The 26957-nt window shown below is 39.0% G+C and overlaps 1 protein-coding gene across 5 annotated transcripts in view; it reads right to left on the bottom strand.

Moving 5' to 3' along the window:
• The window catches only part of Dpyd (dihydropyrimidine dehydrogenase), an 865876-nt gene that overhangs the window by 828030 nt on the left and 10889 nt on the right, over positions 1-26957 (bottom strand). For all 5 annotated transcript variants that reach the window (XR_005500378.2, XM_039103213.2, XM_039103214.2 and 2 more), the window contains exon 2: positions 1724-1834. Coding sequence is in view for 4 of the 5 variants with exons in the window: in XM_039103213.2 (XP_038959141.1) it covers positions 1724-1834 (111 nt within the window). In the remaining variant the exon portion in view is untranslated. The remainder of the gene's footprint in view (positions 1-1723; positions 1835-26957) is intronic.

Below are 26957 nucleotides of genomic sequence, written 5' to 3'. Positions count from 1 at the left end.
TGAGATACTAATTGCTAGTATCTCAAAATGTAGATATTTAGAGACAATATTTAAAGAGGTAAACAGATTAAAACAAGTCATTAGAACAATAAGACCAGGTAAAGGCACAGGAAGCAGACACCATTGATTAAACAAGCAGGAAGATCTCTTCAGGTCTCAGCCCTGTCAACACCTTGATCTCAGACTAGTCTCTACTAGGCTGAAAACTGAACAGTTCAATATTACGAAGCTACCTGTGATGCTTTGTAATAGCCACCTTATCGTGTAACATACATATTAAATCAAATCTGTGAGATTGCCTTTCTATAAATTCAAAACAATGAATCCGTGAATGAGAAAAGTTATCTCAACACAACCTTTGCCAGTTACATTATTTTGCAAGAAATGAAATAAGGAAGTCTATACATAAGATCACACCTTGAACGATCATTTTCTTAAAGTAGGAGTGATAATAACAATCGAAATGGGGAAAGCCTTCTATTTCTAAATGGAATCTGGGACATAGAATGTTAGATCATTTATAAATGAAAGGCCCTAGGGAAAGCATCTGATGTCTTTGGATTGTAGCTTTCACGTATTTGAAAGGAGAGACTTCTCCTTGATAGCCTTCACAGGATACATTTAAAAACTGCACTATTCTTCTCTTGTCCTCCTCAACTGCTTCCGTCATTATATAAGATCACAGCATGTCATCATGTGACCAGTGTGGGCTACCCTGGTGTCCTTCCAAAAACCTGTGAGGAAACGTCACAGCAGAGCTCACAAGAGTGGACCAATAAAAGTACAATGTCAAATCCCAAGTCAGCTGTAACTGACTGGGAGATCATGCCACAGTAGGTCTGCCTCTTTGTTTTCAAAACCTTTCTCAGGGTACCTGTCCTATATCCCATCCTCCAAAGGGAAGGAGGAAGGAAAAAGACAAAACTAAAGTCATAGATCTTAAATGGCAGTATATAAAGAGCATCCAGATAGCACACACCAAGCAAGCTCAGGCCACAGCCTCATTAATTACTTTGGAAAAATCATTTTGGGGGGTATTTCAGGAAAAAGGAATTCTTTCCAATTTTAAATATTTGTAATCCAGAAATCCACTGTGGGCTACCGTGATGTCCTTCCAAAGACTTGTACTGTGATCAAGCCATAAACACAGATAAGAAGAATTCTAAACTGAGCACTGTGGCTTAAAATACAAACTTAGAACTCAGAGGGCAAGCATAGAAGGAACCACATGGGTATGAGGCAGTGTGAGTTACCCAGTGAGTCCCTGCTCTCAACAAGCAAATAAAAACACATTAAAGAATTAAATATCAGAAATAAGGAACCTCAGAGAAACTGTTCTGCTTCTGTGCCTTTCCTGGGTGCCAAAGGTTTATACTGAACACTCAGGTAGCCGTGTGCCCCACCTTCCTCAGTGACACTAGAACTTGTGATGTGGAAAATCTTACAGTATGCTATCATTATATGTTACAATATTAAGCTAGATTTAAAAGAATTTAGAAAAAGTAATGCTGGTAACATACTTATAAAATTTTAACTTTTTACAGATGTGCAAAGCATTGAAATTAAACAGCATTATGAGATTGTTTTCAGATATAAAATCTCTAAATCATTTTAAAAGCTCAGCGGCATCAACATATTTAATTACATTTCTAAGATACAAATGACACTGTATTCATTGTGCAGTATAATTTTTAGCAAGAAATCGTGTGTCCATAATACTCACAAAGCAGTTCTTATCAGTGTTCCTTTTCCAATGTTTCTTGTCTAGTTTCTTGGCCATGGTGGAACGAAGAGTCGCATGAGCTTGTATTCGAGGATTTAAAGCCAGGATACTCTGAATACAGGATAAATAATATACAAATGGAAATAAGTAATTGTGTTGGCGGTAAGACAAGTCAAAATTTCATTTTAGATCACTCAATCTGTCTAAGGAGAGACTTAGCTGAGGGTAATACTCTCATAATACATGAGAAACAGAAAAAGCAAAAAAAAAAACATAGATGTAATCTAAACAGATTAGTACATGACCCGAAGTTCCTATGATGGTATTACAAAAAACTAAGAAAGAAATCTTAGACGTAACACAGGATGTTTATAGAAATATAATACGAGAATGCAGTAGGAAAAGCTAAGAGGAACCAAAGCTGTAATTAGTAAAGCTAAGCAAATAAGAAAACAAAATGTCATTGCTGCAAATTGATCATTACTGGTTAACATGTAAATATAGTAACTTCTAATATCCCATCTAATAGTTCTCAAAACTTCTTGCCCAGTGGATACTTCTACAAAACAACCCCTACACCTAAGGCTGGGGGAACATTGTAGATACTGTAGACATTTTGGAAAGACTGAAAGCCAAATTATCCGGGTATTTGCTGTGAGACTGTTTCTACTAATAGTGACAAAAGCTACACCTGTGGTCTCACCAACAGGGACTGAGCGTGAGCTGAACTAGGACTGAACAATAGACATACCACAATGGTCGGGCCGGGGGGTGGGGAACCCCTAGGTTCCAACCCTACACAAAGAACTGTGGACAATTAAGGAGTGCTGAGAGTGGGAGAAATAGTCTTCCCCAGGGAAAAGCACACCAACTGATTACCCAATGCTAAAAGGTTAGCCATGAAAATAGATAAACAACTAATGTTGTACAGACTGAGCAGATTATATTTCAGAATATATGTACATGCATATAAATATACATGTAAAATATTTTAAAAGAAGCTATGCATTTGCAAGAGCTAGTAAGGATACACAGGAGGGCTTTGGAGGGGAAAGGGAGAAGGGAGACATGGTGTAATTATAGTATAATCTGAAAAATAACAAAATTCTAATAAAATCATAAACCTAGTGTCCCCAATAAGAAAAGCTTTATTTTCACCAGAGAGGAAAATCTTCAGTGACAAATGCTTCAGTAGAACCCAATCAACATTTCTGTGAATATCTCTCAACAGTTTTGGTGTGGTGAAAAGCAGTATGTAATAGCAAGAGAAAAAAGAAAAGATTTAGAAAACATAAGGCTATGGAGATGGCCAGTGAATAGAATACTTGCCGTGAAAGCTTAAGAATTCACATTCAGCTTGCCAGGATGCAGGTATAAAGCCAGGCAGGGCTGTGGCTGCCAGTAAATCCAGCCCTCCATAACCTGAGACTGGGATTGCCAGGGCAAGCTAGCCAGAAAGAATACCTAGAATTGGTGAGGTCCAGATTTAGCAAGGCATATTGCTTCAGTAAAGTGAGGAATGCTTTTCTTTTTAGACAGCCGGCATCCGTTTTTGGGGGTGCTACACATGCACAGAATCTGCATGCCTAACCAACACATGAACATACGTAGGCACATACAGATGTGCAGCACACACATATAAAAAAAAATCAAAGACCGAAAAGGCACGGACACTTTCAGTCTTTTAAAAAAATGGGAGATAATTTTGTAGTAAGATATGAATTAGTAAGATATGAAAAATTGATATTGTTGAAATTAAAGATCTTAATTTGGGTATTATTCTCAACTGAGTCAGAACTAGCAATCATAGCTGCACCCTTTACTGCAGTCAGCCACAAGAGCACATGTCTCAAAGTTCTTCTCTAGAAAGTCTTCCATAATTAGATCGGCCCTTTTGTTCTGGAGCTCATAAATACCTCTAGCAGGACAAGCAGCCCCAGCTTAGCACTGCTGATGGATGCTTTCTTCCCTCATAAACTGAGAACTCTGAAAGATGGAGTATTGGGGGTTTTCTTTTTAGTCTTTGAGTATCTGCTACGCAATGCCAAGGAGGCAACCCATGCTTATAGTTTATATTTAAAATATAGTTATATTTTATATTTATACCATATTTAAAATGTAGAGGGAACTGAGATGTGATTCAGTCCTCTTGTAGGATTTTAATTCAAAATTTTCCACAGATAAATTATTTTTATGTCTAATGTAGAAACTTGTTTTAACCACATTAAAAAAAATCAAATACTAAATGGCATCCGAATAGTTCATTGAAGAATTTCGGGGCATCGAGCCTCCTCAGGACCAAGGGTCTCCTCTCCCACTGGTGTCAGAAAAAACATCTTCTGCTACATATGCAGCTGCAGTTGGGGCCATGGGTCCCTCCATGTGTACTCTTTGGTTGGTGGTTTTAGCCCCAGGGAGCTCTGGGAGGTCTGGTTGGTTGATGTTGTTGTTCTTCCTATGAGGTTGCAAACTCTTTCAGCTCCTTCAGTCATTCCCCTTACTCTTCTATTGGGGTCCCATTCACAGTCTGGTGTTTGGCTGCGAGCACCCACATTTGTACTGGTCAGGCTCTGGAAGAACCTCTCAGGAGACAGCTATATCAGGCTCCTGTCAGCAAGGGCCCCTCATAAGGAAATGCTAGGACAGGGACGCAAGAGTAACACAGTGGGTTGGGAAGCACCTTCATAGAAGCACAGGGGAGGGGAATAGGATAGGGGATTTGTGGAGGGAAACCAGGAATGGGGATAACATTTGAAATGTAAATAAATAATCAATTAAAAACAGAAAAGAAATGCATTGCATTGCATAGGCACCCTGACAACCTAAGGTCAATCCCCAGAACCCATTGGTAGAGTGAAAAAACAATTTTGTACTGTACTCTGATTCTATACATGCCCTCTAGCACAGTGTACACACACACACACACACACACACACACACACACACACACACAGAGAGAGAGAGAGAGAGAGAGAGAGAGAGAATGAATGTAATTTTAAAAAATAGTTATTATCAACTCCCCCAAAATTAAAAAAAATCAATGAGACCTCTTGACTTTAACATAAAAAGTAAACACTAGGAGATCACTTCAGGATTCATAGAGACCAACTCCAGCAAAACAGCTGATGAAAGCAACCTTTAATTTCTCAGGAACTTGTCTTGAGGAGGAGGAGACAGAAGAGGAGGAGAAAGCACATCAATTGAATACACTTTGCTACAATTCAGAAAGAACCCTGAAGAGCCATGGAGTCTGAAATACCAGCCACCACTCTAACTCTTCCCAGTCTATGCCACAGTAGCCCAACTCTAGGAACGTGTAAACCAGAAAGTAAGGCTTCTTCTGCTCAAATTCCAACTGAAGACTATGGCATCCGTAGTGCCTGTCAGGGAAGAACATTCTGTCAGAATGTCTCAGACCCAACCCCCAATTATGTAGAGGAAGTTCCTATAATCCTAGCTTAGCCGCAAGAGTTTCTTGTACCCAGAACAGTCCTCACTTCCTGATTAGAGGCTCCACTGTGATGACAGTGACACAGCAACAACAAACGGTCAGCTGAGCACTGATCATCAGGAGCAACCCACTGAGACACCCAGGGATGGCTGCCCACACCCAGTACCCTGGTCACAAAGTCAGCATGTCACTTTTGGAGAAGTCACTGTCACTATCCCAAGCTCTGGGGCTATGGTACAGAGATTTTCCCAAAAGAAAAGGCAGTGGTGTGAACAGACAACGAGTTGAATTTACTGGGACCCCTGACTCCTGTGTGGGGAGCTTCTATCCTAGGAATCTTCTTATGAGAAATTGGGACTTTGACAGCAAACAGTTTACAAAAAGCTGAAGTCTTCCGTGGGAAAATAAATATAAGTAACATGGGCAGAGAGTTCACCAGAGAAAACGTGAAGAGCAGGTAAAACAGGCTCTTAAGAAAAGCCCTCAAAGACTCACCTCAAAAGCAGCCTTTATAAATCAGTCCAAAATCAACTGAAGTATGCCAGAGGGCAACTGACCCTTCAGAGGGCTATACAAAGCAGGCACTAGGTATGCTAGCAACAGGAACAAAGATTCAGAGAGAGAGGTGGAAAGGGGTGAGTACAAGAGCTCGGCTTAAACTGCTGTACAAACCCCAGGTCACACAGAAGACTCTATGCTTCATAAGACAGGGCAAACAAAGATAGTGTGTAAGGAAAGGACTTACAGAGCTGGGATTGGGAGAACAGGCCTGGAAAGCAGATAAGAGAGAATGCCTTTGAGAGTAAACTGGATTCATTACACATATTTATGAAACCTCAAAGAACATTTTTAATGAAAGTTGTCTAAAAACAAAGAAACGAACAACTAAAAATGCTGTTATCAAAATCACCCCTGTCCATGTCCAGTGCTCTGCCATATAAAAATGTCAGAGGTGCAGACTGCAGGGGAAATAGACTTCGCTAAATTATCTATCTAGGCACTAAACAAAAGTATGAGTCCTCTATCGTGACAACACAAGATTAATAGCCACATTGTTATATTAACATTTTGTTTAAATATACTCATTCACAAATATATGCTACGTGCTACGGTAATGGTTGAGGGCATCTCCAAAGGTTTACATGTTAGAAGTATAGTCTGCAGTGTGATACTCTTAAAGGGGTGATTCCCATGTAAGCAGTAGTGTCTGGTCCGGGTGATCAAAACCACCCTCTCCCAAAGTTCTGAGTCTCTGTCTAACCATATGTTTTCTCCCTTAACATACTTCTGCCATGAAGCCATCTGCCAAGATGACATGGAGAAAAGAGAAGCCCTGGTTTGGCTTCCCAAGTAATAATAAAACAAATATCAACAACAAGCGAACAGCGAAAACAAAGATGCACCACAGTTCATAATAAAGTATTCTCATGGAATTCTGGATGAAAAGCAAGATCCAACCATGATACTCTGGAAAAATGATAAGTAACAACAAAAGTATGTATTTTCTATGTGTCATGATGAAGCTCAACTCTGTGTTGTTAAAATAACCCTATGAATACATTTAAAAAGCTGAATGCTTTCCTTTATATAATAAGTTATGCTATGGAAATTATATTTTGATAAAGTTGTTAATAATTTTAAGCAATGCATTCAATTCATGTAACTGTACAGTGTGTTCACTTTAATGAACAACTTTGGGACTTGACTTACTTTCATAAATGTGATAAAATTATTTTTCATAATTCTTACAAATGGCAGACATGTTTCTTCACTCTATCAGGATAGTTATCTGTGTCCTTCAAATAGGACATTCACACTAAAGCTCTCATTCTAAATGATTATTCCTTGAAATTTAAAAAAAATAGCTGATTTTTAGATGTCAACTTTAGAAAATTCAAGGCTCGTATTTTACAGGAAAAGTTAAAGATATTTTATCACTATAAATACAGTACTGTTGCTTACCTTTTCAGACCTGAATAACTACAGCACCATGTGGTAATACAAGTCAATAAATAAAAGAACAAGTTCAAAGGTATTGTGGCCAACATTTAAAGAAAACAAAGTAGGAATCATGCAAGAAATATGACTATATTTATTTTACCTTTTACATCCACATACCATATTGTGATAAATGATTACATTTATCTATGCTGGCATAGTAATGTAACTTTTGGAAGTAAACATTTGGAATGTAATTTATTGGCTGCTTATCATGGTTACTTTTCTTTCACATAACACAAACATAAAGTATAACAGCATGAAATATTGGGTTAACCTTTTACGAGAAGGCATTGAGTTGAATTCAATGGATCTTGGGTAAAAATAAATTAGATTGTGGAGAATGGTTACCAAGGATTTGACTTAATAATATCCAAGATGAAAGGTGATATAAAATAAGAATACATGACGTGAGTGGTTAAGAGCTGCTCAGAACAATTTTCCAAAGCAAGACTTTTTAAAACCCAAAGTCAATATCATCGATAAGCAAGCAGCTAGAATAATAATAATAAGGAGGAGTTCTAAATTACATTCTTCCTAAGAGATGACCAAAGCCAGGTCCTTACCAGGATCACAAAGTTCCCTGTGCTCTGGATAAACGAGCACTTCAAGAAGCCCATTAACCCTTTCAGATATCAAGTTACTGCTAATAGAGGGAGACTCTTCTCTCATCCAAGACTCTGGCTTTGGATTTTCCAATCAGTTATAGAGGAATTGTGAGAATGTACTGGTGCACATGGAGGCAAAAAAATAGAGTTTGAGTAAATTTCATGGCATGATTTCCCCCCTCCCCAGGGGAGTTAGAAAATAATAAAATGTGATCCAAATCCATTCTACACAAAATCTAAAGAATCGTGTGCTGTCACTGGCTTCTGTGAACATTACAGGTAGAAGCGTTTGGGTTTCTACAGCCCAAACACATTGCATGTTTTTTGCCTCATCCTAGAGAGTGTGGGGAGCAGACATGTTGCCTACAGTCGCATACCTACTCTTCCTGGATAGAAGCACTAATCGCTGGTAATAAAACGTTAGACCTTTAGAATCACTTGGCAGTTCAAAGTCCAGGTGCAGAAAGCCATTTGGCCAGGCAGACGTCTTTCAAAAACCTGTGCCAATATTTATATGACCATATTGATTTACTAGATAAAATATACCATTTTCTTCACCCTTCATATTTGAATTATGAACCTTTCTACTCAACACTAGTTGTTCCTTGTAATTCTGAGCTATAAAAATGATACTGTATACTCATGTTTGAGTTGTACCTGGTCAAGTTGATGAATTAAATTTTATCTTACTCAGATTATGCTTGAATTTTATTATTGATGATATATGCCAAGGGTTCTATGGGTCATTTCCTTGTATGAGGTAAAAGGAAACAAATAATTTAAAGTATGCTGGTTTTACTCCTTTCCTAATTGGTCATATATACTTAATCTTGATATAACAGTGTATTTTCTTCTACTTTACTTAAGTACTCTTCGCTCTACTAACATTATTTTTATTTGAGTAAATTCTCTCAACTAACAGAAGAGCAGACTAGGAAAGTCTGTTGAACATAGGACTGTTCAGAGAACTTACTTGTTGAGCATATACTCGCTCTCAAGGTTCAGTGTCAACCAAGTACCCCCCTGTTTCTTATGTCTGTCATTACTCACAGTGGAGGGAGAATTAAATAACCCTCATAGTGTTTAGAAGCCACTTGGAGACTTTAGATAAAACCAGGGACACCATGGCCAGTCTCCTGCCTTGTGAGGGAAAGAGGGCAGAATGAGCTTCATTTGTTACCCCACAAGTTCCACAAAAAGAGCCAGTTTGGAGCCTGAAAGTCTTGGTAAGCCTGGACGAGGACTCTCATGTGTTCATAGTCATCTTCTGAATGAACTCTGGGCACAATGCCTTAGGGTGGGCTACTTCTTCAGGTAACGATAATAAAGAAAAGTTGTCCCATTTTTTTTAATTTTTCCTACTATCTCCATACCAAGGCCAATATTGCTTTTATGAACAGTGACCGATCACCATTATTGCTGTGCAACAACAGATAAAGAAATAATGCTGTCAAGATTCAAATGCTAATGAATTTCCTAAGCAGTGCGTTCAGTGTTTCCTGTTACATTTGGTTGCAGAATTTTAGCTTTTCTATTTTTTCCTGGGTATTTTAACCTTCACTGTTATTCTTCCACTGTTAAACAGTGATCAATCATAGTACTAAATCAATAGTGTGGCTTTATTATGACAGTATATAAAAACTAACTTAGGGGCAGTAAGAACTTATCCCCCATTGTATTTCAGTTGTATGAGTAGGTTTTAGTTGCCACTCATCCAGTGTGTGTTCCTGTTCTGAACTGTAAATACTTACAAGGGGATTATTTAGTTTTAAAAGTAGAGGAATGTGCACAAAATACAAAGGAGTCTGGCAAAAAAAGGAAACTATAGATAAGACAGAATGAAACAGAGAGATGGGTCTCAGATGAAATTAAATTGGTCATGGGTTTCTGGATTTATCAAATCTCTCTGACCTACAATTGTTAAGGTAGATTCCCTAAATACACCAATATGCTCTTCACAAATTAGTATGTCTCTATCAAATTCAAATACACACTTTAACATCCATTACATGTGTAGAACAATGGAAATAATGTTTTCTTATACATAGAATTGTACATAGCTCATGAACTTTGGGCTAGACACATTAGGGTAAATTTACATTACATTTTCACTCTGTGGAAGACAAGGCAGATGAAAAGGTGATAAATTTGGAAAACATCACAAAACACATCAACTGGAAATGAATGGACCCTTTCAGGAGGCTAGTCGCACCACCTGGGAAATTCAACTCATTTCTTTTAGACAAATTGTTATCCTAAGTAAAATAGTTCATACATCTTAAAATGTCCCATCGGTCATGTCTCAATGCAACTAATCAAGCTGGGTTCTGTCACCTGCTCCTTTAGTCTGACTTTGCTAGGTTTTTGTACATGGCTCTTTGACTTATAAAACACATGCCACTCAACAGACGATCAATAGACTGACTTTAAGAAAGCTCATCTTCTTTTGAAAATGCTGAAAATTCGTATAATTCTTCACACAATTCTTTGTCTCTCCTGGTACTGAGGACTGCACACAGAGCCTTGAACTGGCTAGCAACTAATCTGCCACTGAGCCAACACAAATCCATTAACCATATAATTCTTAATAAGATCAGACCATGATGACTGAATATGATGTAGACATTAATTTCTCAAATTAAGATGCAGCCCCTGAGGCTACCCAAAAAGCTGTTGCCCCATGTGTGCGGGAGTGATGTGTTCTTCTAGCTGGGCTGTCTTGTCTGGCCTCAGTGAGAGAGGATACGCATAACCCCCTGCAGAGACTTGATTTGCCAGGGTAGCAGGTACCCTGGGTATCCTCCACCCTCTCAGAGAAGAAGGGGAGGGGGTTGGAGAGAGAGACCAGAAAGGGAGCAGCAATTGGGATGTAAAGTGAAGTGTGTGTTGTGTGTGTGTGTGCCTAGCCCTACAGAGACTTTATTTGCCAGGGTGACAGGTACCCAGGGGGCACCCTCCACCCTCTCAGAGAAGAAGAGGAGGGGGTTGGAATATAAATATATATCATAGACAGAGTGATTTACGCAAAGAGTTCAGTTCAGGGCCAAATTTCTGTGTAGTTTTGTCCCTGGTAAAGATCCTTTTGCTAGCATGCAGATTAATACCTTCTGATTATATCTCTGTGGAAAGAGAGTGAGAGCAAGTCCTCCACTGTCTTTCTTCAATAAGGCTACTAATGTCACTATAAGGGTTCCGCCCCAGGGAGCTTAAATACCTCTAACATTCTTCCAAAGGTTTCATCTGCTAATGCTACATGCTGGGAATGAAGGGTTCCATACATGATCTGCAATAGTATGCAAATGGTTTATGGTAGACCTAGAAAGGACTCTCTTGTCTGAGTAACTATTAAAACACTCCTCACAATGTGTTTCAGCACAGGCTAAGTGTTCTCTTATTATTTCAAATGAAACAATATGGACTCCACACTTTCAAGGCACCAGGAAGAAACTTCAGAACAAAAAATGCGATCATTTTATAGTATTGTTTACACTTAAAGAAAGAAAATAAAAGCAAATATTACCAAAGAAGCTAATAGCACTGCTTATTTTATTTCTTTTATTCTTTAAACAACTTAGAGAACAAGGCATTAATAATATATGCTAAGATACTGCAGTAGCTGGGGTTTTTTACATTATGATTTAAAATAATACCTCATGGAAAAACACTTATGCACCGATATGAAAAGTTTATAAATGGGAAGAACACGTTATTCAGCAACGATAGATGCAAGACTGACACATAAAGCTAGAGCCATTGGAATTCAGGAGAAAGTACATATATGTCAGTCTGCTAAAAGTGAAACAGTGCCAGTCAACATGTAAGAAAGCTGGGACAAACTATAGGGGGCAAAAACAAATACGAGACCAGGGTTAAGCTTAGAGTTTTGAATGTTAAGTAACTAAACAAGTATCTTGATTGTTGGATTCAAGAAATAAACAATAAACTACAGATTGACTCACTGTGCACCAACTCTAGACTAGCCAGTAAAAAGAAATACACGTGAAAGCAGGTACTTTGTATTAAAATAAGAGTTAAAGTGATCAAAAGTGAGTTTTTCATACTTTATTGACTAGGGAATGGTCATAGAGAATGCACGCTAAGAAGGATGTTAGTGAGTGAAGAAGCTGGAAATTTGAGCAACTAGACACTTTCAAAATAAAGAAAACAGGAAATCAGAAAGTATCTCTATCGTTCTTATGGATCTTGGAAAGAGATATCAATAAACAATATTAATGTTTGTTAATATTGAGCACTCCTTTATCCTGAAACTTGCTTGGTTTGGTTTTACTAGCATTTAAACCTCTCCCTCTCTCTCTCTGTCTCTCTGTCTCTCTGTCTGTCTGTCTGTCTCTCTCTCTCTCCTTCACTTCTTTTACTTTCTTTTTTCTTTTATTTGTGTATATATTTGTGTATATATGTGTATTTATGTATATATGTGTGTGTACACAAATGAGGAGGCCTAAAGTCAAGGTCATGTGTCTTCCACAACCCTGCACCACCTTAGATTTTGAGGCAGGATCTCTCATTAAACCTGGAGCTTGCAGACTTAGCTAGATCTGCAGGTCAGCAAGCCCTAGGGATCTTTCTGCCCCAGAACTGGTGATTAGAGAGGTATGTCCTGCTATGCACAGTGTGGGTGTGTGTGTGCTTGTATGCATGTGCATGTGTGTGGACATGTGCGTGTGTGTTTGATTTTTAGAATATAGGTTCTGGAAGACCAAACTAAGGCCATCATGTTTATTTCATATTACTATGTCATCTCAGCACCCAAGTCTTCACTTTCTGCTTGAGCTCTTTTTACTGTAATAAATTCTCCACTCAGCTAGGCCCCAATGAAGGGCTTTTGAATCTTCCCTAACACAGGAAGTCATTGTAATGCATTATCATGTAATCCATCTGCTTGTGTGATTTTAATTTATTTGTAGCAAAAATACCAACACACTGTCTTTCTTCACAAAAGCTTATAATAGTACCACCACCACTCCCACCAAATCTTCACCCCCACCCCTGTCAACAATACCACATTTTCCCCTGTAAACTGGCATTCTTACTGTGGCTAGTCTCTATGGATTCTTTTCCTTTTCCTTTTTTTTTATTCAACTCACAAATGTCTGTTGATGTCAGTCATATAGGTTGGATCTTTGATATCCCTACTTCTTCACCCTATGGAAGATTCTTTTCCAGATGCCTACATTGTACTATGACCAAACACTCCAAGTTAAAGTACCCATAACCCACCTGGGGCCTGGGCTTCCTATCTGTCTCAATATAGCAGGTATCATTCCTTAATGGCCTCACATTTGTTCACACACATATGAACACAGAGTTCACTATTATGAGCAGCAGTAATAAAATCATTCCTTGAAGTTCAGTTTGGCACCCATCTTCCATTCCAAACAGCCTCTGGTCTGACCTTCACCGCTTTTTAAATAGATTTACATTTCTATTTCCAAACATTCACTTGGATCTCTAGGAAGCAATTGTTAAGTTAGAAGAAAGACCTTATGTTCTGAAAACCATTTCTTCCAAAACGTAACGATCACCTCCCCTCTGCTATCTTTACCCATGAGCCTCAAAAGGAACTTAGCACTGGTACTCATTTGACACAGGTACGAAATCAAGTAAATTTATTTTTTTCCATCAAATTGGCCAGTGAAACTTTAAAGCAAACATTTGTGATATGTATATACATGTGAATATCTATATCTATATCTATAGATAGATGTGTGTGTGTGTATGTGTGAAAAATCCTTAGCCAAAAAAAAAAAAAAACCAAAAAAACAATTTAAAACCAAAAACATTCTGCTGGGAGGTAAAAAAACATTACAGATGGAAAAACCAGCAGAATCCTGTTTTGTTTTTTGTCCCATTCTGTTTCGGGGACAAAAGAGAGAGCAGTCACCACTTATCAGTAGTTACAAAGATTTCAGGCCATATAATGATTAACGGTGCTGTGAGAGGAGGGAGGTCCCGTTGGCCTCACTTTTCTGCCAAGATGTAATCAGCTGTCCACTGCTGACACAGCAGATCTGCACCGATCCAAAATCAACACGGCCTAATGAAAACCCAACGAGGCGCTCTCATTGACTCTTTGATGTTCTAGAGGGGAAGCCTTCAATTTCAGTATACAAAATATGAAAGACAAGGCCTCCCCAGCAAGACAAGCCGCAATCCATCAGACGAGGGAAGAAAAGAGATGTAATAAAAACAAAGGGATGTCAAGCATGTTCACAACTAAAACGTAGGCTCTCCACGTGCAAAGTTTGTCTCAGAAAGGGCGTGTGCCTCCATTGCACCATTAATATTTAAAAAGAATACTCTCCAAAGATATTATTTAGGACAAAGAACATTTTTGTTTAAGTTATAGATTTAAAAGATCTTCACTTACATGGAGAAATGTTCTAGGACAAAGTTAAGACTAGTTCTACTAGAAATTGATTCTTTACTGTGTCAAATAACTTTAAGTGACACAAATGCATATATATGAGTACTTTGCCACTTTGCTCTCCTACTTAAGTAATTGTATTTTGGTTTCTTTATTGACATTTATTGACACATTCTTCAGTAAGTAAACAAAATAGATTTCCTTAGCCCAATACAAGTTACAAGTCTGGGCATTTCTGTGTGTGAGTGTGTGTGTGTGTGTGTGTGTGTGTGTGTGTGTGTGTGTCTGTGTCTGTGTCTGTGTCTGTGTGTTTCTGTGTCTATACCAGTAGGTTTTGGACTTAGTACTTAGTTCAGAAGCATTAGGACAGGTTGCTTACAAGAGTGTGGGTAACCCTCAAAGCCTGCATCGCCAAAACATCCTCCACATCAAGGAAGAAAATATCTTGGATCCTGCATCTTCAAGTATCCATTAGTGTCCTTTTTAAAAGTGTCCACTACTCTAGCTGGTATTAGCAACATGTGTGATCTTGCCTGTAACTAGAGATTTGAAATCGGGTCCTATTGCTTTCACAGTGAACATTATTAATTATTGAGCCTTCTCCCCTGTTCCCTTATATTTGAAAAGATTTACAGGGTTGTGCATGTACAGAGAGGGGTGGGGACGGAGGGGAAAAGAGGGAGAGGGGGAGGGGGAGAGGAGGGGGAAGAGGGAGAGGAGGAAAGAGAGGGGGAGGAGAAAAGAGGGGGAGGGAGAAGGGGAGGGGGGAGAGAGGAGAAGAGGAAGGGAGAGGGAGAACAGAGCAGAACTGATTGGGTATTAGAAAAGCATCAAAGAGTATCGGAATAGAAGATAAAGGGGGAAGACACAGTATCATAATGAGCTGTATACAAACAAAAATCATCAGTAAAAAAATAAAAACAAAACCTAAAACAGTCTCCTTTTAAATTTTTTGATCCTTTGTGAATTTAACATCATGCACCCCAATCCCATTTATTCCCCATCACTCTATATCCACCCTCTACCTCTGTAAACTCCCGAAAAAGAAAAGAAACAAGCAACAAACAAACAAAATCTGGCCATGGAAGCTGAAGTATGATACAATGTATTGCATAGTACACCCTTTTGCCCAAAGAGCTTCTCTTGCAAAGGTTCATTGCAGTGAGGCACTGCTACACTATCACTACTGGATGCTCACTGGGACTGTGTATTGCTTTATTTAAATCTGGACCATTTTGTATCTCAAACTGGCCTTCGACTCCTCCAGCTCACTGTGTAGTCACCATTACGTATGAATTTCTGATCCTCTTGCTTTTTCTTTCAGAGTATGGGTTCACAGATCCGTGCCACCACATACAATGTATAAAATACTAGATACTAAGTCCATAGGTTCATGCATGCTAGGCAAGCATTCTACCAACTAAGCTGCATCTCTAGCCCCAGTGGCCTCATTCTTTCCTTTGGTCCCATTTACCTTTGTCCCTCCTCTACCACAGGTGTGAGTGATTTGATGATTGTCTTGCTTGGTTAGAGTTTTCTCTATTTCTTCTTGGACTCCACCCTGATTCTGAGCTCTTTGTGTTTTTATTTTGTTTTGTCTTGTTTTTTGTTTGCATTGCTGTTGTTGTTGTTTTCTAAGTAATTTCCTGTTCTCTTTCCTCTCCACGCACACCTGTCTTTGGGAGAGTCCATTCACATTGGACTGTTTCCTTTGCTTCCACTTAGATTTTGTACAAACAAGTCAAAGCCATGACAACTGCTTTAATGTGGTTCTCTGGCCATGCTAGCATCTATGTCCATTTTAGATTTTTGACTCGTTGAATTTATTCTATACATAGTCATCTCCTACGTTTTTAATGTCTGGATATTTTTGTTGGATGACAGCCACTGTAAATTTTCATAGACTGGGTATGGTGTGCTATCAAAACCCTACATTCTCAAGTTTTGTCCTTAGATACAATACTTGGAAACCATATGATTCTTCATAAATTAATCTTAAGCTTTGTGAACTAGGATTTCAACAGCATTTGGTCTGACACTACTTTCCATTAATGAGGAAAGAGGCTTCTGAGTACCTAATGTCTCACAAATCACAAAATACTCAAGTTCAGTGGCAGGCTGTGGGGAGAAGGCAGAATCCCCAAATGTCCTGGAAGTGGCTGGTACCTCCCACTCTCCTTCTCAGACTGTCCATTACCTAGGTGTGCTGAGCTTTACTTTGTGAGCTACTCAAGGAGACCTCTACTCTAACCCTCTGCTATGCTATTCTGTTCTACAAACCTTTGCTGCTTTAGTCTCCCAGAATTATCAACTCTATCTCCTCAACTGAGTGTGAGACAGAAGAACAGGTCAGAGAGTGGGATCTGAGAGGTCTTCCACACAGGCTGCGGAATTAACACATGAGAAAAAAAATTGGCAAAGAAGAAGGTTAAAAATGAATAACCAATCCTGCTCAGCTAAAACTGGCTTGCAACACTTACTCAAGCTTTCCATTGGCCCAAGGTACCCGATAGCTCATTATTATACTAAAATTCATACCCTGTGGTAGAGATTTAAGATGTTGTAACAATTTAAGATGTTAAGTAACAATGGCACATGTTACTCCTACAGATGTATATAGGAATAGATGTAACACATGTAACAGGTAGACCATCCAAAAGGCCCACCTTATCCAAATGAGTGGAAAAGTCTACACCCTTCAAACGAGCTCCAAAATGTTGGCCATGGTAATAGAAAAGCACCAACAGGCCCTGCTGTAGGTTTTCTAGCTTCTTTCCCGTCCCATGTCTGCCCTCAGAAGTGTCATCCCATCGCAAACTGTTCCTGTTCAATTGCTAACTATATATCAGAAGAACCTGCGACCCACTGTTTGGGATGTTTTGGTGGCACAGAATTGCTGTAGAAATGAAAGTAGTGCAGGTGGCCCTTAGGATTAAAAGCCTCAATCACTTCCAGTTTCCTCTCCCTGCTTTATGTTTCTGGTTCAAGATGTGAGCTCGAAGAATCTGGTTCCTTCTGCCACCATCCCTGCCCCCACGCACACCAGGATGAATTCTTACCATCTGGAACTACAGTAAGCAAAATAAAACTCTTTCCATAAGTTATTTTGTTTATAAATTTTTGCTACAGCAACGGAAAAACACTAATATAGCCCTCCAGAGGTAGCCATCTGACCCTAAATATCAGCTAAGATCAAGAGCACCCAACAGGTTCTGCATGAGTTTTTCCACACGAGCTACAGTTTGTCTCTTCAAGGAGGACTGTGAGAAAGAAGCTATGGCATCCCTTATCTGATCTCCATTTCTCAAGGACTACTATCTTTGGCACATGAAAACCAGTGTCGTTGAAATAATTTGTATTTCTGTAGATCGACACAAGTGGAAATGTATTCATGAACAGGGATATTAGCTAGGTCTGAGTCACTATAATCAGATATATCCCCTCAAAAGGTATAAGCCTTCTTTTGAAAAGCAACTTGGAACATTTCATGAGGAAAGAATGATACTTTTTTTTTCTTTTGTGTCTAAAACTTTAGACCACACAATACTATTATCACTAGGTCATACAAAAGGTGTGGTCAGTGACTGCTATGTGCTTCTTTTGTCTGGCAGGATAGAGATTAAATATCTACAGTTAATCACACAGTACTATCTTCTCTAAGTGATGGAGCCTCACTGATTTTTTGCAAGGTCTCATAGATGCTGCCCTATACCACAGGGAAGTGTGTGTCCTGTTTGACTCCGTACAGGAAAGAGAACTCCAGGAACCTGGCTGGGTTCCTCCAGACTGTGATCGGCGTGCTCTTCCCTTTGCAGATTTTAATCTATGCAATTTGTTGGAATGAATTGTGAAATGGCAAGAAAGGATTTCTCAACACCTCTCTCCCTGTATCTCTCAAAGCCATGTTTGTGTGTACACAGGCACCGCAGGATGAAGGACGGGTAACTTCTGTGAGCTGGTTCTCTCCTTCTACCACATAGATATCAAATAAAGAACTAAGGCTATTAGGTTTGGCAGCAAACTCCTCTACCCTCTGGGTTACCTTGCTGCCCACATCTACTTTTATTAGGTATCTTATATGAAGAAAGTAAAGAAATATTCGATTTGGGAATCAAGCACTTTAATACAGAAAAGGTTAACATATGAACAGAATTCTTTGAGCAAAGCATCAACATTTGCTATTTCAAACCTCTCTGTAGATGTGCTAATTATCTGTAGCTAGAGAACTTTGGTATCAGTTCAACACATGTCTACAGCAGAGCTGGACAATACCCAATTTAACACCTGTAATCTCTCCTGTGACAAATTCTTACTACTTCTCAGAAAGTCATGTTCTTGGTTAAAGTCTGTTCGTCGTGCCCTGCTGCTCCAGTAATCCCTTTGACCTACCGCAGCTTGTAAGATAAATTTGGAAGCCTAGGTTTTTGAAAGAGTATTATCAAGGAAGGCCGCAACAACATATTTCCTTCTCTGCTCTCCTTTTGAAGCCCGAGAGTCCAACTTGAACAGAAAGATGAACGTGGAAATAACAGCGTGGAAAAAAAAAACCCACAAAGCCATTAAGAACATGGAGGCATCCCATGCCCTGCACAATGTACCACTGGAATCCATTTCAGAGAAAAGAAATAAATCACTGTCTTATTTAAGCCATCTTTATTCATTTCTCTTGGTTCCCACTGTGCCCCAGGGGACTGAGATGGTCAAGCAAGTGTGGGAAGTACTAATAGTCCAACCCAAAGGTAAACTGTCCAAAACCAAAGTGCGTGTGAACTTAAAAATAAAGGCACTTAGCTCATGGAATTTAGAAGACAAATGAGAAATCATATCAGCATAAGTTAGTCGCTTTCTTGAAATCCATCAAGATGTCAAAAAATCCTAAAACAAAAATTACTCATTTCAAAAAATGATCAATGGAAATTTTGTTGTACCAGCATGGGAAAAAAAAGAATACATGATTCATTTTAATCTCCATTGATTGACTATTAATAGTTCTCTCCATGTGATCTGACATAAAAATTTTACAACATAGAACACTGATGTGAATGAAAATGTAGCCAATGTACCTTTGTGTCCTGTGTTTTGAAAGCTTCCTGTGACCTGAACAATAACTCCTTCCATACAATCAACTCTCTCTTCATTTTGTGAAAGTAACCCCTACCGATGATGGTAGAGAACACACCCCTTTGTCCTTCCTCTGAGTTTCACCATACAAAACACTGCACCTACCAATAGTCCCTGATTCAATTTAAGGAGGTGTTCTTAGTCTAGCAAAGAATTTAGCAAGAAGACAGTTCAACGCTTCTATCGAAAAAATGCATATGTGCTATTTGGAAAACCACCTAGTCTCATTTTTCTAATAATTTTGTATCAATCCCTGTTATAATATTTTAAAGATTTATTTATGCATACATGTGAGTGTGTGTGTGTGTGTGCATGTGTATACCATGTGCTTGCTATGCCAGCAGTAGCCAGAACAATGCACAAAATTACCTAGAAGAGGAGTTACAGGCATTTATGAGACACCATGAGAGTATAGGGAACTGAACAGAAGACTTCTGCAGGAGTAGGAAGTGTTAAACACTGTTCCATCTCTTCAGCTATAGAAAAGATTTTTGACCATTGAAAGATTACCTCTGCCGTTTAAATACTCATCACTTCCAAACTGAATAAATTGTCACTGTCACCTCAACACAAAACTTTATACACCTTAGCTGTTCTTTATAGATTCATATCAAGTAGACACTTAATCTATATTATGTAATAAGAAGGGTTTCCATCATATTAACAGTGGGCGTTGCAGACATGTTTTTAGATTTATACTTGGGCTTTTTTCTTATATTGAACCTAGATTATTTCTCCTTCTAATCTTCCCAGTTCTCCCTATCTCCCCTCTGATCTAAATCCACCCCATTTAGTTATCTAATTAGAAAATAAAGAGGCATCTAAAGAATAGTAAAACAGTAAGTAAAATAAAACATAAGATAAATAAAAAAACAAATCAAAATAGGACAATATAACAAACAAAAGAAAAAGAACCCACAAAGATTACAAGAAACAGATACAGGATATAAGAAACAGGAAAGACACACTCCTCCACATGCTCAGAAGCTCATAAAACCAGAAATCATAACATATATGCAAAGAATAAATGGGGTAAATGAAAGAAACAAAAATAAGAATGGAAGGAAGGAAGAAAGGCAGGGAGGGAGGGAGGGAGGGAGGAAGTCTTAACATTGCATTATAAGACGGGGAACTTTCAAAGATGCTAATAAACTCATACTGCTGGGGATGACGCAGCTATTAGCTTTAATAATAGTTTGTTTCCCCCATCAGAGGATCTTCTAAATACATCAGAACCAACACCCATTTGAACTTGTGGAGACTGAGGCAGCATGCCCAGGACCAGAACATATCTGCAACAGATGGGGCCTTAGAGTTTAAAGAGTGGACACAAGACCTGATTCCTAACCCAGGAGCTGTCTGCAATTGATAGTCACTTGCATATCTTCCTTAAATGGGGCATACAACTAGGAAACAGTTACTCATAATTCATTTCAATCCAATAACTAAAACTTCTATGTGCTTTTAACAGTGGTACTTGCCATAAATGAGCAGACACATATTTTCTATAAGCTCTGCAGGCACTTGAATTTACTCAAAAGTTTCAACATGTTTTTTTCAAAAGATGATAGATACTACTTTCTAATTAAGGTTGCACTACCAGCATAGATTAGAATCTGAATTAATGAAGGACTCTGTGATGGAAAGTAACTAATTTGCCAATTAATTATGTAACAGGTTAGATTACACGCATCATTCATGTTGTTGATCCATGTGGCAACGTGAGAAACCAGAGGCTACATAGCTGAGGCATGTCATGTCAGCGGAAAAAAGGTGAAATAATGTGTATTGTTTAGAAAAGTTATTTTTAATTTTTATTCATGTGTATGTGAATATTTCTCACAATGTTTATCAATCTTGCCTCTGCCATGACCAGAACTTTGAAATGCCAATACAGATTACCATAGGAAAGCAACACTTAACACAGAGGTGGCTGGGGAAATAGCCTTGGCATTTATGTTAATTATGTAACAACACTAGAAAATGAATCCATATTACCTTTTCCTTTTTTTTTTTTTTTTGGAAATTTGTATTCAGTGCTAACTTATAATTCACCTGTATTCAGGTATTTTACTTTTATCACCATAGTTTGGTTCTTCCTTCCTTCCTTTCTTTTCTTTCTCTCTCTCTCTCTCTCTCTCTCTCTCTCTCTCTCTCTCTCTCTCTCTCTCTCTCTTTCTTTCTTTCCCTTTTAGTCTAAACTATTCTAAAGGAATTCAGAATTTAATATGGCATTTTTAGAATCTTAATTTAAATTTCAAGCAACCTTAGGGGGGGGTAGTGAGGGAAACAACTGCAGTTTTGCAAGATTTCTGGGCAAATGGCCAAATACAAAATTAAAAATGTACAAAACTCTGACAGTTAAGTAGAAATTTGGATCTTCCCAGAAGATGAATTAAAAAGCGACAAGCTAAACAAATGTGTTGTTTCTAGAAAGGGAATTGGGAGAGTATGGGCAGGGGTAAGAAACAGCTTTCCTGGGCCCTGGGGAGAAGAGAAGCTACCACGTCTGTCCAAGGCCACATCCTTGTCACTCAGCAGTGGCATATACGGATGCTCTGACCACAGGCTGACCAGCAGTCACTACCAACCTCCCAGGCATTGCTTACCAAGAGGTCACAAGACAAATAGGAAACGACAGGACTGGTTTTCGTGAAGAGTACTTTTTGCGACTCTACATGGACTCCAACCTCATAGGTAGCAATGAATATCCTAGTAAGAGCACCAGTATAAGGGGAAGCCCTGGGTCCTGCTAAGACTGAACCCCCAGTGAAAGGGATTGTTGGGGGGAAGGGCGGCAATGGGGGGAGGGTGGGGAGGGGAACACCCATAAAGAAGGGGAGGGGGAGGGGTTAGGGGGATGTTGGCCCAGAAACCAGGAAGGGGAATAACAATCGAAATGTAAATAAGAAATACTCAAGTTAATAAAGATAAAAAAAAAGAGTACTTTTTGCTTTTTTATGGCTTTTATGTTCACATACCATCATGATGACAGGTTTTGGACATCATTGACAAAATAATATTGTTCAAGGAGGTCACTGGGAAGCAAGGTACTGAGATTTCTCAGCAATATCACTGCAAAGGTAGGGGAAGTCAGGAGGACCAGAATATTCCTTCTCAAATAAGAAGCATCAGTGAGCTAAAGACAAAGAAGAAATAGATAGAGGGGAGCCCTCTGCTCTGCCTCTATCTGCCAAGATCTAGGAAACAGAGTTACAAAGACAACAGTTGTCCAGGCAGCTTTTCTTCCAGGGAAAGAAGGTGTCAACAGGCAAAGCAGTGGGTCACCTCATCAGCCCTGCTGAAGGTGCTGGAGGAATTCACTTAATAACTCACTCTGCAAAATAGACTTTACTTTCTATTTCCCTACTTTCCCCTTAAGACAGCGCCCATACACACTCGGTCCTTTCCGCGCTTCTTATCGCTTTCATAAAAACTCATTGCTCTTTGTTGAAGACGCTGCATGAACTCCAATGCTTGGAGAATGGCTGAGTTTCTGAGATACGTTTGTTAATAGAGTTCTGCTTGCTTGTCCTTTTTAATTCTGCCTTTTGTAACAGGGGTCCATTCCAACCGACTATCTGCCGGGTATTATGATTCCACAGCGTCTTGAACTTGAAGCTCTTGAAGCTCCCGATCCATTGCAAGTGACTGCAGTAAAACTGAGTTACGACGTGAGCTCTCACATCCACTGTGTGATCTAAATTCCCCAAGAAAAGTATTCCAAAGGGCAGAATTTTTCAAACCCAATTTATGTTTGTTTTTAAGGCACAGATGTTTATGGGGTTTTTATACTATTTTAGAATTGCCTACCTAAAATAACAGGAGTTGTTTCCCTTTGAATAACTGAGAACTGGACAAACTGTTCTGTTTCAAATCCCACGAAGTGAATTAAATTATACAATATGTCCCTCTAAGTATTTGCCATGATAGCACAATTAATTCAAAATTGCACAGGACCAAAGTGGCAAAAGGGGCAAAGGTTAGGCTAATATAAATTAGCCTCAGATTATACCCTTGTGGTTACATTTTTTTAAATCTTCAAATATGAATAGGTTGTCTTGACAGTGATATCATTATAGATATAAAGTTGATGTAGAAGAGAAAAGTCCCCTCGTTCCCAGGACTACTATTAATCAAACAAAAAACTGACACATGCCTGCATGTGTGTAGACTTTTGAAAGAGCAGGAAGAAAAAGATTTCACAATATGCATCCAGGTCGGTAGTCCCTTTGACTTGGTTGCCTTTCATCCTTTCTCCAACAAATGATGGATCTGACCTGTCAGAGGTCAAAGGATCCTGGCAAAGGAAGAGCTGGTCAGCTGACACCACGTTGATAGGTGATTGATGAAGTCTCCTCAGGTCCCCCCACTGAAACCATCTGGCTTGAGTGAGAAGTCTGCCTTGCACACCTAGCTTCATTTACACATGTGAAGGACTCCTTGAGGAACAGAATATTAACTACCCCATTGAGAGATTCTGTGAATACCTTCACTAAGAGAAAAATGAGGTAACGTTTGAAGGACTCCACGCTTACATGCGTCTCTGATTCCTAATTTTCATATCATGTATTTTAATGTCTGAATAAACAGCCACGTCAAACGGAGGGAACTCCTACTCAGAGATGTTACTTTCCAGCTTACCACGGACTTAATCACATCACAGTCCCTTCCTGTGTCCTTGGTTCCCCATTTCTGATACAAGTAAAATTGCTTAAGGTAGAAAACACGTTCTTAAGCAGGGCCCTGGAATCACTAGACATCCAGTGCGTGTATAACCCCTGTAATCCCTGTGAACTCCACTCGGCAGCTCCTGTGTCTGCCTTTGATCTATGCCTGTACATTCATCCAGGATTACTCTCTCCTCTCCCTGAGAAGGGAAGACCAGCCTATTTCTAGTTCTCTTAACCACTGGATATTAAGGGAACTGTAGAGGAAGACTGTAGCAAAGGTTACGTGAGTTTCATTATCACTTGTTAAATATAATCAATATCACCCCATACAAAGCAATCAAGCTTTATGAAGGTGCATTCAGCATAATGCAGACCTTGATCCTATAATTACAATCCTGGACCATAACCCTCAGCACTAATTACTTTCTTTCTTACTTACAATTTTCTGTATCATAATTGTATTCAGGATACAAGCATGTATCTGTGTGTGTATGTGTGTATGTGTATGATAAGTAATATTTATAATATATATTTATTATATTTAAATACACACACACACACACACAAAAACCTATCTCTCTCCACACCTGGTAAATTCACATGCTAAGATACAGCATGTACTCAGAAATCACTTACGAAGTTTCAAGAAGCGTAAGATACTTTGCTGGTAACCAGCTTTGCAAAACTATGAATGGGATGCATATCCTCGTTGGGAAATTCTTGGGACAAGCAGTTTAGACCTCAGTTTTATGGCTCTTAGAACATTTGCCTAGAGTTTACCAGGTGATAATATCTAATTAAGAATCCCTCAATCCATAAAGCTTCAAAATGCCAAACTAAAGCAAAACAAACAAACAAACAAACAAAAAAGAAACAAATCAGACTGAATCTTTACAACCCATTACTTTGTAGTGGACAGGTCAACTGGTCAGTGAAGCTTCCTCCGATCAACAGGTAGAAGAGGGCTCCATGGTCACCCCACATCACATTATCCTGGTTTGTTTTTACAAATGTTCATGATGCCATCGGAAATAGCACAGATTTAAGTGGGGTTTTTTTGTTTTGTTTTGTTTTTGTTTTGGGGGGGGGTTGTTTTGTTTTTCTTTTGTTTTGTTTTTTTGTTTTGTTTTGTTTTTTTTGCCTGTTGCTGATCATTTTGTAGCACATCTGTCTTGTACATATTTAGAAATTAATATTCTTTATTATTAATGAATAAAAGAAAGAATCAGCAAACCATGTGCTTTGAGAGATTTAAAAGTACATATTTTTTTAAATAAAAATGTGAAAATCTCTTCGGCATCATAACAGTAAGTGGAAGTTGTCATCAGTACTTTATTTCTGATGCTAACTGTACTCCTGTCCATGTTAGAACCTACTAGAAAGGATGACGCAGGCTCTATACTAACTCCATCTCACTGCTGTGGAGCAAAACCGGAAAGCTTCTGCTATTTGATTGTGTCCGAACTCCAAAGTGACAGATGTCCAGGCTGGGTTCTGCTGTCTATTGTAATGCTAAGTGCAGGCCCCCAAGACCCGGAGTCTGCCCATAGGCCCAAGCATGACCCTGCCCCCAAATTATTTCTAATTGGTAAATAAGGATGCTGACAACCAATAGCTGGGCAGAAGAGACTTAGGTGGGAGTTAGGTTTCCTAGGCCTGGGGATCAGAGCAGAACCATGAGGGGAAGAAGGTGGAGGAGAAAAGAGAAGCAACCATCGATTCGGTGATCCATAAAAAAGTGACCCTGAGAGCTGACCAACTGGAGTTAAGAGCAGACTGGATGAAACATAATTAGTAATTACTCAGGGTTATTGATAGGAAAATAGATTCTAATAGCATAGACGGTAGATACCTGCCTGGCTCTTGTGAAGTCTGTAGATATAAAAGTTGCGTGTGTCTTTTATCTGGTAACTAAATGATCAAAGACGGGTAGAAGCCCCGAGGTCAGGATTTTATACAACAGCAGAGTGGCTGAGCAGAGGGGTAGGTGTGTAAATGTGGTATGTTCAGCTCAGGATGCAAGGTATGCTCCTGTGCACATGCGGATAGACGCCAAAGGAGGATGCTGGAGGCCTTCCTTTGTCACGCCCAGTGAACTGAAACGGAGTCTTTCAGGACATGAACCTTCCGTTAGGATGGCTGGCCAACAAACTCTCAGTAGCCATTTGTCTCCGCCCTCCAGTGCTGCATTTACAGGCACACATAGCTATGCCAGCTTCGTATATGGGTGCTGGGAATTCAAACTCAGGACTTCATGCTTACATAGCAATACTCAGTTAGACATTCCACCAGCCCCCAGACTCTATATTCTTCACAGTGACTCCAATGATGCCTAAGGAAGAGCTACTGCTTACTAACAATAGCAACAGACAATGGATCAGGCACACGGGGTTTACTGCTGTTTATTCCTTTTTCTTGTGTTATTCTTGGTGAACCGTATCCAAAAACAGCATTAATTTTGTTGTGATTTTACTATTAATTAGTGCCTATTTTTTTTCTAAAAATCTACCGTTCTTACTTTAGTTACTTGTGTGCCGTATTCCTACTTTCCCTCATTTTATTCTCCTGTGGAAAAGGTGTACACGTAGGTACACACTTGGGTGTACATGTTCATGCATGTACTTTTGGTGTTGGTAAACACTGAGTCAGTTATCGTTAAGCTGTGATCCTCTGGTAGGTCAGTGACACTCCTCCAGTGGGCAGTTCCACTAAAGAAAAATGAGGTCATAACACTTGGTGTGCATGGAAGAAGGCATTGATCTAGACAGAATTTGGGGATGAGGTACATGTGATCAAAATATACTATCCTTGGGATCCTCTGAGAATTAATAGAATAGAATATTTTTAAAAGAAGGCGCTATTCAAGCTATTCAAATAATTTGTTTAAAATACAGGTGAAACTATTAAGAATGCAAAAATAAAATACCCTCCAAACCCTGCTATTCCGACAAACACAAATTAAACCAAGGAGACAGTTTTTGCTGAATGATTTATTTAA

This window comes from Rattus norvegicus, chromosome 2 (assembly GCF_036323735.1).
Source record: "Rattus norvegicus strain BN/NHsdMcwi chromosome 2, GRCr8, whole genome shotgun sequence".
NCBI lineage: Eukaryota > Metazoa > Chordata > Mammalia > Rodentia > Muridae > Rattus > Rattus norvegicus.
The sequence above is the reverse complement of the archived record's forward strand: the minus strand, read 5'-3'. Positions and strand labels throughout refer to the sequence as shown.